This window comes from Chelonoidis abingdonii, chromosome 20, assembly GCF_003597395.2.
Source record: "Chelonoidis abingdonii isolate Lonesome George chromosome 20, CheloAbing_2.0, whole genome shotgun sequence".
In the NCBI taxonomy this organism is placed as follows: Eukaryota; Metazoa; Chordata; order Testudines; family Testudinidae; genus Chelonoidis; species Chelonoidis abingdonii.
In genome coordinates, this window is record NC_133788.1 from 14,183,861 (window position 1) to 14,198,964 (window position 15,104).

The 15,104-nt window shown below is 44.1% G+C and overlaps 1 protein-coding gene across 7 annotated transcripts in view; it reads right to left on the minus strand.

Moving 5' to 3' along the window:
- The window catches only part of RAP1GAP2 (RAP1 GTPase activating protein 2), a 247,948-nt gene that overhangs the window by 106,170 nt on the left and 126,674 nt on the right, over nt 1-15,104 (minus strand). For all 7 annotated transcript variants that reach the window (XM_032779454.2, XM_032779450.2, XM_032779451.2 and 4 more), the window contains one exon: nt 760-844. In XM_032779454.2, coding sequence (XP_032635345.1) covers nt 760-844 — 85 coding nt within the window. The remainder of the gene's footprint in view (nt 1-759; nt 845-15,104) is intronic.

The window sequence follows — 15,104 nt, forward strand, 5'->3', positions numbered from 1 at the left end:
GAGGGTGTCCGGACAGGCACTCACTCTCTTTCCACCCCTCCCCATTCCTTTTTGGCAACATCCGCAGGGTTTATAAGGAGGAGCCTGGCCTGCATTCCCCAGCCTCTATAAAGGAGAATGGGGTAGAGTCCACTTCTGCCCTAGCTCCTTTCGAGGACTAAAATCTAGCCCTTCGAAAATAAGCCCTTTAGGGCATGGGCTGCGTCTTCTATGTACAGCACCGGGCACACACATCATAAATAAAAATCACCGCTTTGGCAGCAGACCCCCAGGTTATAACAAGACAAGAACAATTTTTAAGACAGACAAAGGATTGGATGCTTCTTTACCCTGCAGCATGTGCAGTCACTCAGGCAGAGTGAGCCCAGAGTGCTACCACCCTTCTGATTTAGTATCATTTGACAGCTGCTTTGCACTGATGTCAATGACTGCCTGAGGCGTAGGACAATGTAGCCCATAGACTTTTGCAGCCATACTCCACCCTAGCTGATGGCAGCAGAACAATCTTCCGGCTCCACTCCAGAATCCACTCAGGAACACCTGAGACACACAGCTGCTACTTTTAAACACTGGTATTAACTAGCTTCAGTTTCAAAACAATCACTTTAAGCCGGGCTGTGTATGTACCATACAATTCTTTTCATCAGTCCGCTAAGAGATATTGCACCCACACTATGGGATGCAGCATGCACTTTGCAAAGCAGAACAAGAATAAAATGTCAAGAACGCAATCCGTAGCATATCAAGTACGTAACCTACCTTCATGGTTGCTGGGGCAGTGAGTGGAGGGGATAAAGGCCGATCTGGAATGGTCACATCTGTGTTGTTTAACAGCTCCTGTTTCCTGTAAAAGAAGAGGATCCATCTCAACACTTTTCCTAATTATCCAGCCTTCGAAGAAAGAAGTACAGTCCAGAGAGGAGAAAATTAGGCCCCTCTGATTTTTTTCAATTCTGTAAACTTTTAAGTTAAGGTTCGTTTTTAAATATAAATATCTAACCTGTGACAAAAACATTTTATAAAAAATCTTGTAGCTTGGAAAGGTTCTGACCCAAGTCAATTATAAATGCCTCACTGTACCATAAAGTGGGCTGCTCTTTCTTTGGGAATCCAACTAAAGGGTATCAAAATAGAGCCCGTAACTAGTGTGTGCTGCAGGTAAATTTCATTTCAGGTGATTTACACTGCTGGGATGACCAAGAGTTAGATAAACAGACTTATGTTTCTATGACAACACCATTGCGACAATTTTTTTCTCCATCTTCTCCATCTGGCGTTATCTATTGACTGAGCAGTGTTTGTTCATCTCTCTCTCTCGACAACATGAACATTTTGCACAGTGGAACAGATTTTGATTTTAGTCGCACTGAAGTAAATCTGGAGTAGCTCCACCAAATACTTTTAGCACAGATCAGTGTCATGTATCAGTGGGGTCCAGTGTGTTTAGCATAGAAAAAAAGCCACATTGAGAGGAGCGATTGTTATTAAAAAGTCAACATTTATCCACAGTGGAAATGGAAATAACTGTAGCACAGGATGTAGTAATACATTGTTGATCGCTGTATAGAGTGGGGTGTGGGCAGTGAATAACTTGAGTTGCAATATGTCTTTTTCCCTTGGGGGTAGCACCTGGTGCAAGCTCTCCATTGAGGCTCCTTGGTGTAGACACTTGGTACTGCTTTAAAAAAAGGACTTAGCGATCTTTACCTGCAACTGAAGACCGGGTCTCCATGCACCTGGACGTGTCATTTTCACTCCCTCAGTTTCAGAGGTTTCCACTGGAAACTCCCAGTGTGCAATGGATGGGGGTTGCTATTTTCAAATGGGAGTACCTAAATCTGTATCTATTTGCCTATATAAAAGAGGAGTGATTTTAAAGGTGTTGAGCACCCACAATGTGGGTTAGCCATGATACATTAATGGGAATGAACAATCAAACCTCTTTTATTTAGATGTCTAGCTTGAGGGACCCAAGTTTGATTATTTTAGCACAAGGGGAGATTTTCTAAGGCACAAATACCAGCTAGGCACCTAATGCCCACTGATGGTCAATAGAAACCTACCTGCCATTTGTGCCATTGAAATTCTCTCCCATAGTCTTAAACCTAATGTGGATCCAGATCTGTACTGGGGGCCTGATTTTCCACTCCTTTCTCTAATTTGGCACCAGTGTGAGTCCCTTCAATTGTGTAAAACTGGCATAAGAGAGCAGAGTACTAAGCCCAGCAGCTTCTTGGCCAAGTTCTAGTATTTTTGCCCACACAGTCTTGAATGAGTTCATCATGACCAGTGCTACGGCAATGAATACTAAATGAAATGAGTGAAAGAGCACTCTAAAGAAATTAGCTCAAGGGCAGTTAATGGACCAGGGCAGAAGTAGTCAACAGGCCAAATCCGGACCACCAGACGCTTTTGAACGGACCCCCAAATCTTTTTATATACTATCATTATTGTGGTGTGAAAAATGTTTCTCTGCAGGTTGGACCTTGACTATATCTTGACCAAGAAATTTGTACCTTGACAAAAAATTATTGACTACCCCGGAATAGAGTTTGCAAGTTACATAGAGTGATAGCAACAACCACCACCTTGAGAAGAGAGAGAAATTGCGTCTGCCAATTCATCGATAAGAGAAATTACGATGACAATTCTGTAAGGGAAGTCTTGTCAGAGTCTTTAACCCAGTCCTGCATCCCTGCTAACGCTGGTTGAAAAATTTTCAATGGAACAGTTTTCTGTGGAAATACACTGTTTCCTTGGATCTGAAATGTGTAGCAGGCATGTGTCCATTTCAGTGACATTTCTGACTGATTGGAGGTTTCCAAATGATTAGAGAAGTGTTTTGATGTTTCCAAATCAGAATATTCCCTTTCATGGAAAATTCCAAAGTCTGACGGTTCGTTCCAAAATAGAATGAAACAAAATTTAGAAAACTTGGAATTTCCCACAGGACAGAAATTCCAGTTTCATTCAGCCCTAACCTTTGCTGTTCTCAAGGACCAGAATCTATACAACTAATTCAGATCCCCACCTTCCTCCTGCCCCCCCACCAGTAATCCACAAGTAGCTTTTTATTTTTAACAACATCCTCATCATTCAGAGAGTTATCAGGCAAAGAGGTAAGACAGGAAGGATGGTCCTGTGACTAAAACTCAAGGATCCAGGACACCTGGGTTCAATTCTTGGCTCTGCCACAAATGTTATGTGAGGCATCCAGTCCAGGCCTTGATGCCCCAGCTGTAAGTCAGGATAATAATAATTCTCTCTCACACAGTGCGGTTATGAATATTTGCCAGTGGGAAGAAAGGGGGCATAGAAGTACATAGAAAAGATTTATGGAAACATATTTCAGCCTATGGGTGGTTCTTACGGGTTATTCACTGCTTCAGATATTTGCAGTTTGTACTGTTATTGGTAGCCTGTGATCAGAGATATAGCTGATCTTTATTTAAGGTAGCTAGCTTGAACAACAATAGTAGTGAAGCCACAGCTTCATGGACTGTACAAGCTCGCCTGGGACCCTGGGTATACACTCCAGCAACTAGGCTGGGCTGCCACTGCTTCATGTGTATTGTTATTGGAGCTAGCGTATGTTTACACCTGTTGCAGTCACCCCTCTGGCTGCAGTGTAGTCACATGAGACTGGTTTTGGTGCCTAGCCAAATGGCTCCAAAATCAACAGAAAGCTGGCCAGGGAACACTTACAGTGTGAAAAGTCACATGAAAACAGTTGCTCATAAGTCTGTCCTGTGGGTTAAATTCACCGCTGTGCAAAGAGCCTGCCCTAGCCTATGCCTCACTCAAGACCCACTTATTACCACAAAGCAGGACTCCACCCTTGAAGAACAGTTTCGGATAAAAATTCCCTTGTACCTATATTTTCAGAGAGCAAATAAAAGGGCTCGTGAATACTGAAAAGAAAACTATCCTTACTACATTCCTCTCCCTCACCTTGAGCTCGGGTCTATCTTGCCTGTTTAAACTGCCAGCTTTTAGGAATAAGGATTGTCTCTGTGTGTTTGTACAGCACCTGACACAACAGGGCTCCAATAGAGGCTGGAGCTTCTGGGAGTTACTCTAATAAAAATACTTAATAATAACCATTCTCGAAACGAACTTGTGGGTTTTATTTCAAGTAACATTTGCTAGTCTTTATCACCTGCTGTATTCACACAGCTCTGACCTTCAGCTACATAGATATTTAATACCATCAGCCATTGAAAGGAAGGATGGTCCAGTGGATAAGGTGCTAGCCTAAAGACTTGAGAGACCTGGATTCAGTTCCTTGCTCCACTGTAGAACCCTGTGTGACATTGAGCAAGTCACTTTGGCTATGCCTACACGGCAAAAAAACCCTGCAGCAGTGAGTCTCAGGGCCCGGGTCAACTGGGCTCGCAGGGCCACGCTATTTAGCTCAAAATATCAATGCAGATCACTCCCCTCGCCAGGTTTCAGAACCCAAGCTGGAAGGCCTACACTGTGATTTTTAGCCCCGTGGCGGAAAGCCGCAAGCCAAAACTGGGTGAGCTGAGCTCTGAGACTCGTTGCCACAGAAGTCTTTTTGCAGTGCAAATGTACCCTTAATGTCTCTGTGCCTCCGTTCCCCATCTGTGTAACTGAAATAATAGCACTTCCTGACCTCTTAGGGGTGTTGTGAGGCTACATTCATTAAAGAAAGTGAGGCAACCTGATCCTGCAACAGTGAGTCTATACAGATATAATATGCAACTCTTCAAATAATATTTGTAGGAGGGAAGCAGCTGTATTAAGAAACTCTTCCCCAGGAAAACAAAACCATGACAGACATTCTATGTTTTTAAGATGCGCATTGAGAAATCTACGGTAGATTACTTGTTAAAAGCAGTCTGTGTTTCTCTTTAAAAAAAAACAAAAAACTTTCTAGTTAGACAATTATATCGTCATATACAGCGGTAGTGCCAGATGCAACTCCGGGGGACCAGAAAAACTGAGATTTAATTCCGTTTACTTTTATCCCTGCCAGGTTAGTCCCACAGTAACTGGGCCAAAATGTCCAACTGTTTATTTTGCAATAACAAGCCCTTAGTTTCTATGGTAACCTGCCATAAGATGGCAAAGTGCAATAATATGCAACTGACTGATGCACCTTGACAGATGCATCTAATGAGAGATTCGGGGGAAATCTGGGTAACAGGTTCTCCTGGGATATAAACATTCAGTTACATTAATTTCCAAAACTTTGAATGGTTTCTATAACAGGACTGGTGCCCTTCAGGGAGCCCTCAAATCAGCAAAAGCCACAGTTCAGCTATATATAGTATAGACATTTGTAAGATGACTTTTTATACAGCTGTATACACAAACACATCCCATTCTGTTAAAAGATTTTTGGAGATTATCTAAACCTTTCTCCCAATAAAAGAAAACAGGGCTTGATCCAAAGCCCAAGTGAGTCAGTGGAAAGACACTTATTGACGTCAATGGGCTTAGGATGAGGCCCACAATAACAAATCACTCTGTTTTTAGAATGGGATGTTATGTAGCGAAAGGATAAAAAGAAGTGGCGACTGTGAAGCAGCAGTTCTGCAGTCCCATGAAATGAGGCACTGAATCTCATTCCTTGATTCAGAAGACTGCACACGTTGGAGAAGTGGCTGTTTAAGGGATGGGAGGGAAGACACCAGCTGGTCTAGCTCTTGAAACTAATTTATAAGAAGCATCAACAATGGCTGTGAAGTGGCCAACCTGTGGTATATTATACAGAGTAAGGGTGGACTGGAAGCCCATTGGAATCAAAGGAAAAACTTCCATTGACTTGATGGGCTTTACATCAGGCCCTGATTAAGACAGTAGATTGAATGAGCCTATGCCCCATTTTTCATAGGGGATAGTCAATGAAAGTGAAAGGCAACACATTTAAAAACTGATATAAACACTTTCAACACATAATTAACCCATGGAACTCACTGCCACTAGATATCACTGATTCCTAGAGCTTAGTACAGTGTTTCTCAAACTGGGATCACCACTTGTGTAGGAAAAGCCCCTGGCGAGCCAGGCCAGTTTGTTTACCCACCCCATCCACTAGTCCAGCTGATCGCGGCTCCCACTGGCCGCAGTTCGCCACTGTAGGCCAATGGGAGCTGCTGGAAGTGGTGGCCAGTATGTCCCTCAGCCTGCGCCGCTTCCAGTAGCCCCCATTGGCCCAGAGCAGCGAACCACGGCCAGTGGGAGCCACGATCAGCCGGATTTGCGGACGGGGCAAGTAAACAAACCGGCCCAGCCCGACAGGGGCTTTTCCTACAAAAGCAGCAACCCCAGTTTGAGAGACACTGGCTTACTAGGATTCAAAAAAAGGATTAGACAGTTATATGAATAATTAGAACATCCACCATTATTCTAGATAAGATAGAAAAAAAGTATAAGGACTATAAAAGTTCACGCTTCAGAGCATAAACCAACCTGAAACTACCTAGGATAAGAAAATTAATCTTGCCCTACTGGCACTTTATCCCGAAGTTATTCACTATGGTGTTTTTTTTACCTTCCTCCAGAGCATCAGGTGCTTAGCCATGGTCAAATCCATGATAATGGGCTAGTCTTATCTAGCATGGCAATTCCTATTTTCTTCAGCAGTTAGCTTAGAGCAGCAGGTGGAGTAACTGTATAGGTGAGAGTAGGGTTGCCAGTTTTGGTTGGATGTATTCCTGGAGGTTTCATCACATGACATAATCTTTAATTCAAGATTAATCTTTAAATCCTGGAGACACCAGGACTATCCTGGAGGGCTGGCAACCCAAGGTGGGAGGAGGGAGAATGGGGACTGGAACCTGCAACCTCATGAACAGCAGGGGACCCTTCAGGGCTGCCGAAGATGCGGAATGAGTGAAGGACCCGACGACGACGACACGGAGCGCCGCCCAGTGAGTACAAGCGCCGCTCCCCCGCTTTACCCCAGGTCCCCTGACTCCTCTGGGCGACCCTGCCCACTGACTCCCATTGGAGCTGTGAGAGTTCATCCCCTCGGAAAAACAAGCCCCAACAGCCTCAACCTTGCCACCAAACAACTGTGGCACCCAAAATTAGCAGGCACTTTAGAAAATCTGGAAAAAAGGCCTCATCCTCAGCTGATGTAAATCAGCACAACTCCACTGGCTTCAAGGGAGCAATATAAATTTACACCAGCTGAGAATCAGGCCCAGGATTTTTATAGCAGTGCCCAAATTCCACCCACAAAAGTGCCAGCCGTGACAACCCGAGCAAACTAACACTTCTGGTCTTGTAACAGCAAGTGACTCCCGTGGTGACTTGCCTCGCATCTTATTGACACCAGTTAGGAATTGTCAGGCCTGGAGATGTCGTGTGGTGTCTGTGCAGGTAACACTTCCTAATGGTGAAAATTGAATCAGCACCAAGAAGTAGAGGGAAAAACAAATAATGTCCGCTATTTTTTTCTCCCCTCTCCCCCCATCCCCAGAAAAGATACAAAGTATTAAAAGTTCCTGCAGCCTTTTGGATCTAAAATATATAAAAGGCCTCGTGTTCCTGCTATGGAGTGCAAATTGTTGCAAATCCTGGAAAACCTACCTAAATGCAGGAACACAGCAGTCCATGGTCCATCTCAGGCCTGGGGTAACAGACTCCTTTCTCCTCGGAGGTTATGCCAGAGGTATATGCAGATGTACCCGAGCTAGCTTTGATCGGGCTAGCTTACTAAAAATAGCAGCATGTTATTGTGGTTAGCCCAAGCCACCCTGCTATTTTTAGTAAGTTAGCGCTACCAAAGACAGCACAGATATATGTCACTGAGCTGGAAATTCTACCTCCCAACTGCAGTGTTGTTGCAGCCTGACCATGGGTGGCCAACGTTTTTATTGGTATAAACAGGCAAAATTCCATTCAAGACAATGGAGCTGTGCTTGTTCACCGCAGCAGAGAATTTGGTCCAGGGATCAGAATGCTGTTTGGCTGTTATGTGGTCACTTTATGGTGCTCCAGCTCCTTACACCTTCCTGCATATACTGTCAACGCAGGTGAGTGCCAGACAGAATCCGGACCTACAGGGAAGTCCCATTACAATTGCTGGCAAAAATCCCATCGACTTCAGCAGGACCAGGATTTCACCCCGATATATGCAATTTTGCTATCTTAAAAGAACTGCTGTGAATAAGCCAATCTAATGCAACGTAGTTCCAAGCCAGATACTGCTTAGTAGATTCTAAACTTGTATTAGGCAAGAAATATGCACTAGAAGAATACCAGACTATGCATTACAATGTACTGTGGACATGATCTATTACAAGCCAGAGCAAGAATAGAGCTTCCTTCACAGTAATCACTCGTGTGTCAAAACAACAGGGAAACACCAAATCCAGTGACTGTAACGCCCCTAAATTTGGTCATAATGAGTGAGGATTTTTCTCTTTTCTTCCAGTAGAACTAACCTGGCATTGTTGGCTCTGTTTCTATTAACACTTTATTTTTCTTTATAAGGCCCAGGAGAACACGCATCATGGTGTGATCTGCACTTTTTTGCCTTTGTCCCAGTGTTGAGTGAAACTGACATAACTTAAAGGATTTATCCCAATCTCTAATGCTGTGAGGCCTAAATCATTTTGCTAAGACGGTGGCGAGAAAGCTTAACTTCAAAACAATCATAAGGAGATGGACCCCCACGGCTCTCTAAGCCAGCTCTTGTGCTGCTGTAAATCAATACAGCTCCCCCAAAGTCACTGAAATGCTACGCACTGTACGCTGAAGTCAATGGAGCTATAGTGATGGACTTCTGTGAGGTTCGGGCCTGCTGTCTCTTCATCAGATTTTCACTGCATTCCTTTAGTAGTTGCTTGTAGCGGTACAAAACACAAATGTAAAACAGGTTCTCCTTGTTCTAGCCATTTCTCACTCCAGATGGCAAACTGTCTCTGTACATAAGGCAGGTTTTTCAGTACTGTAGAAAAAAGGATATCCCAAGCCTAGGAAATGATGACTTGCTCATGCAAAGTCCGGAAACCCAGCTACTAAGGCCTAATTCCAAACCTGAGCCTCATGCAGAGCTCACTCAGGTGAATTTGGCTCCTGTTGATTTGGGACTGCACCCTGAAGTCCTTACTCAGGCAAGACTCCCACTGAAGTCAAAGAGAGTGTTGACTGAGTACAAACCGAGTAAGGGATTCAAGATCTGGGCTCAATTTGCCACCTAGGACAGGGCCAGCAGTAGAGCTGTATGCCGTAGCAGATGTTTCTGTATATGGAATGTGGAAGAAAATCAATGAAAATAATTTAAAAAAATAATATACCTACATTACTCTATGACATTTATGGTTATTCAGGTTTTCGTCCACTGAGCCAGTTACCCAATAAACATATCTCATGGATTTTCAGGGGACTAAGCGGTGTCACGATATTTAAAGATGATGTCAAGTCCTGGAAAGATCCTTTTCAGAACATGTCAACAACCAACAAATAAACCACTTCAGAGTATTCCTGCAGCTTCCAAATCATCTGTCCCAGCTTTTACTCAAGGGCCAGGTATATGCTAATATAGGGCCCTTTGGTCAGTCTTAGTTAGATGTAAATAGCCAAGCCGGGATATACCCAATAAACTTGACAGTGCTTTACTTTAGTACTGTGGATGAAATCCTGGCCCCATTGACAACAAGGGGAGTTTTCTCATTGATTTCTATGGGGCCAGGACTTTACCCTGTGTCTTGGTGTATGAATTCAGAGTTCTTGGTAACACAGATCTCAAGTGATCACAGATACCTCTGATTTGTGTGTTATTTTTATTTGTATTCCCATAGCACTAGAGGCCTCGTTCAAATCAGGGCTCCGTTGGGACAGGTGCTGTACGTACAACATAACAGGAGACCGTACCTACCCTGAAGTGTGTACAGGCTAAACAGACAGGACAGACAAAGGTTGGGAGAGAGTAGGTACTTTTATCCTCATGTTACATATTGGGAACCAATACACGAGAGATTGAGTGACTTGCTCAGGGTCAAACGAAAGTTTGTAGCAGAGCCATGAATTAAACCCAGATTTCCATAATCCCAACTCTCTGCCTCAGTGACAAGTCCAGCTTTCCTCTCTTGCTATTTCAATGTTCTTCTTTGACCTTTGTGCCATGTGTAAGTACGTTATGCAGTTCACTATGCTGCATCTGTTGTGCTCATTGACTAATTCACAGCTTTCATAATCAGTATATATCACAGCCATATGGCTAGGCAAATATTTTGTCTCCTGCTCCACTGGTTCAGGTGAAATTAAACAAGACTGAAGCCACTTCTGCAGGAAAATGGAGAGGAATAAATACAGGAACTGCTTTAACACTGACCTTGCTGTTCTCTTTCACATAGACTGATGCATTGTCTCAACTACCATGAACAATGTGGAGTAGACTGAGAAAGCCAAACTGCTCAGGGTTCCCCACCCCGGCCTCTACAACTGTGCCTGCCATTTGGTCACATCTAAGGCCCTGATCCTGCCAGCTGCTCCAACTGGGCAGATCCTTGCATGCGCACAGACCAGGAGCGGTGCCAGGGTTTTTGGTGCCCTAGGCGCAGGGCTGGCTCGCGGCTCTGGTGGACCTGCCGCAGGAGTTCCTGCGGATGGTCCGCTGGTCCCGTGGATCAGGTGGACCTGCCGCAGGCCTGCCACCCTCCCAAATCCTGGCGCCCTAGGCGACCGCCTACATTGCCTAAATGGAAGCACCAGCCCTGGCACAGACCTCCACTGGAGTCAACGGGGTCCAGCTTCACAGAACAGCTTGTGATATGGGGGCCTCAATCCACACCTGCTACATGTCTTCTGCAAAGGAAGACATTTAGATGGCTGATGGTGACACTGATTACTGAATGAATGTTTGACTCAGTACACTGCTCTGGTGCAGGGGGATTCTGATAAACTTACTCACCTTGGATAATACCTTATGCCTTAGTTCAGTGTTTCCCAAACTTGGGTGCCACTTGTGCAGGGAAAGCCCCTCGCAGGCTGGGCCTGTTTGTTTACCTGCCCCATTCGCAGGTTCAGCCAATCGCAGCTCCCACTGGCCGCGGTTCGCTTCTCCAGGCCCATGGGAGCTGCTGGAAGTGGCAGCCAGCACATCCCTTGGCCTGCACCACTTCCAGCAGCTCCCATTGGCCTGGAGCCCATGGGATCCGCGATAGGTTGGACCTGCGGACGTGGCAGGTAAACAAACCGGCCCGGCCTGACAGGGGCTTTCCCTACACAAGCAGTGTCCCAAGTTTGGGAAACACTGCCTTACTTAGATACTCAAGGAGTAAGATACTATCCAACATGAGTAACGATATCAGAACCTGACCCCTAGGATTTTAGTGGTGTTCTGGAGCTTCCTCATAATTTACTCTTTGTGGTAACCCAGGAGACTGCCAAAACCCCAGAGCACGAAGCTGGAACATTGCAGGATTACACATTGTGTTCCCTGTGGATACACAAGATAGTTCATGAACAGAGCTCTGCAAATAACTGATTTTTTGAACCAAAGAAGTCTTTTAAAAAAAAAAAAAAAAGGTTTGAGTCGACCCAAAACAATTCAGCATATCAAAAAAGTAAGCAAAAAAAGTAATACAACTGAAATCAAATTTCAAAAACAACACACCTTTTTGCATTAAAGGCAAAACATTTCAGTTCGCAAATGCCAACACAAACTGTTTTGACTTTTTCAGAATTTTCATTTCTTTTTCGACTGAACAATTTGACAAATAGAACACAAAGTGACAAAACGTTTCGATTGACCTGAATCTGCATTTTTCATTGAAAAATGCATTTTGTCTGAAATTTCAGCTCTATTCCTAAATGGGGCCAGATGGACAAATCTGGAGAACGAACACTATTGAAAGTCAAGGGAAGTAAAAGCGAGTGAAGATCAAAGAAGAATGTACAGTTCCCTGTATGCAAGGAGGCCAATGGCTACACTTGCTTTCTGGGAAATACTACTGCTCAAGAAATTCTTTATTCAGGAGAAAGCAGCAGAGGCTCTGAAGGTATGGGGTGAGTATTGAGCAATTGCCAAGGAAGGGTCCCTCTGGCAGTAGTAGGGTGGTGGACATGTTAATCCGGATTCTCTTGAGCTCTCATGATTAGGACAAGACGCGGGGAATCGAGAAATAATAGAGGAGCTAAATGGATGCAATGCCAGAGATAAACCATTGTCTCTCCCTGACCTTTTCCCAATAGCATAGAATAAGAGGAAGGAATTAAGCTGGATTAGAAGGGAATTTTTTAGGAGAAAAATGTTGAAGCAGCCGGCTAGCTCGCTAAGCCAAAAATCTCATTGGGAGGGATGAGATTTATATTTTTAGAGGTAAAATGGGCACATGAAAACTCCTGGGCCCACCACTGCATAACTATATCTTGACTGCAGCAGGCTAAAGATGCTCACTGACTTCAGTGTGCTTTGGATCAGGCACCGGAAGAGAGAAGCCTGAAAGAGAATCCTTGAGACTGTATAGCGAGGTGCAACTGAGCTTTCATACGATGGGTCTTGATTATTCCAGACTACAGCCAAACCACTGTGGGTATGTCTACACTGCAAACAAACAAACCAACAAAAACTGGAGCAGCAAGTTTCAAAGCCCAGTTCTACAGACTCAGGCCCTCACTACAGTGCTAAAAATAAGCAAGTAGACATTACGGCTTGGGCTGGTGTCTGGCCTAAAACTCTCTCTGTTCTTTTAATTGAATAATACCATCCCACCCCATGTTATATTTTAAAGAATTCCTCCATTAGTGGCATTACTGATTTCCTAGTGGTGTGGTTCCAAGATCTGCTGTTTAATATCCTTCTAAACAGTTCCAAGGGCAGTTCATCTTATGTGTTCTTAATATTCTATTTTAGGCAATGGGGCCAAAGTTCAAAATCCAAACCTAGATTCTAATTTGGCAAGTATGCAAGACGGTTTATAATGATCTGACCAAAACTGCAGACACGAGCATGTTCCTGTTCTACCATCTTTTTGCTCTGCGTTTGTACAGCACCGAGTACAATGGAGTCCTGGCTCATAACTGGAGGTCCTAGACATTAACCGCTCCACAAAAAACGATGGTAACCATCAACTTCGGGATGTTTGAAATCCTCATTCTAATTCTGCAGTTTGAGCCGCAATTTAGGTAAAATGAACAAGCAGCTTTACTATTCCCTCCCTTCTCCTGGTACTTGTTAGCACAAAGCCACTAGGACTTTTCCTTTCCTTTCGGCCTACAACACTTCTTTAAGATGACATGGCAAATGCAAGTCCTGACTACCTGTGGCCATTAACGATGACAAGGCGTCGTTGGAACAAGTGAGGATGTTAAAAGCAACAACCTGGCAAATTGCAGCTGAAGTAATTACATTTCATGACCCCAGATTCAGCAGATTTTAGGGCAGCAGGGTCCATTATCATCATTCAGAAAATTCGTCCTGCAACCTCAGTTGGATGCAGCATCCACTTCCTGTCTTTCCACCTGTGCAGTGCTGCTGTGTGCTGTTAAACAGCGGTCATAATTTATTTTCAGAAGCAGTTGCATTTCTGTGATGGTTGATTTCTGTTTGAATATAGCTCCAGGATCATCTAGGAGGCTGAACGGCACTATAAATACAACGGTATGTTTGCTTCCATTATATCGTTCAGCCATTAGGGTGAGATTTTCAGAAGTGCTCAGCAGTGGCTTAACTTTGCTCCCATTGACTCACATGAAAGCAAAGTTAGGCCACAGCTGAGTGACTTTTGAAAATCCAACCCTAGGTGTCCCTTTGTGCTTCACAGAAATCCTGATGGCATGTGGTCCTTGGTAAACAACGGAGACTAAGCTGGAACTCAATCAATGTGGATTCCTGTGTGTTTACGTCTGTAGCTGCAGTTTTTTCTTTCATAAATGCCTCCTGTTTAAGATCGCTTGTGATTCCATTTATTGTGACAATACAAATGTTCTACACTGGCTTCACCTTATATCATGCCACTGACTGTTGTTTTCTCTTCACAATCAGTTTAGCCCGTATGCTTTAACGGCATTTTTACATATTTTAAGTTAGCAACACTGACCTTCGTAACTTTGCAATCTGACTGCTTTCAGATGAAAGAGCTCTTGGAATTGGGCACCTTTCCCTGTCACTGCAGGGCTGACGTCAAAATAAAGCAAATGAAAACTGCATGAGACTGCTTTACATCCATGAATGCTGACTGAGACTGTAGTGTTCCCTTGTGACTTTACACAAGTAGATGTGGTAGAAGGGCTGCCGTTTGTGAGTACATTCTGTGAATATGGTGCATTAAGGCACTGACCTTAATTACAATATTAATGGCTAGAAGGAGGTCAATTGGAACAAAGTAAAAATACTTACAGCATTCTGAACCCATTGTTTGACAAAACACCATTCTTGGTATTTTATTTACCCCCTTTATCTTATTACTGTATTTCTTTCTTACCATTCATGGGATTTGCTCCTATCTGGAATTTTGAGCCCCAGCAGGCTACTGCCATACTGCCCTCTTAATCATCTATATCCTTAAATCATGCTGGAAAAGTTAATACGCTATGAAGGGGGTTACAGTGGAGAAATCAGTACCTATAAATGAACTTGGGGGTTGCAACCTGACCATGGGTGGCCAAAGTCTCTGCACGCCCCTTTCCCCACCAGGGCAGGGGCTCTGTGTGCCTCCACATTTCCCCCTGTGTCACGTCAGGGGCTGTGAAACGTTCCCTGGAGTTTTGCAGCGGATCAGATGCAGCATTCAGAAATTAATGCATTCTATCATAACAGCCAGACAGACATATGACATCAATTTGAATGTAGGACGTTTTGCTCAGTCAAAACTGTGCAGCTGTCACCAAAAGAAAAGAAAAAAAGCTAACTAGGATTAATGATAGCCCTAACCACCGTCAAACTTTGGAGACATTCCCGGCTAGCTCCTCAGATGGCGTGAATCAGTGCAGACCCATTGCAGTGTGACAGAAGGTCCTGTAGGCCGCATTAACTTATTCAGGAGCTTGGGCTGGGGCTGGCCCAAGCATAGAATCTAAGAGCCACAGCAGGCTAGCTTGGTAACTCTCTCCCCTCTGCTGTGTTGAATTCTGGGTTTAGTACAGCAGTGAATCTGGGCCAGCATGGGTAAAATACCCAG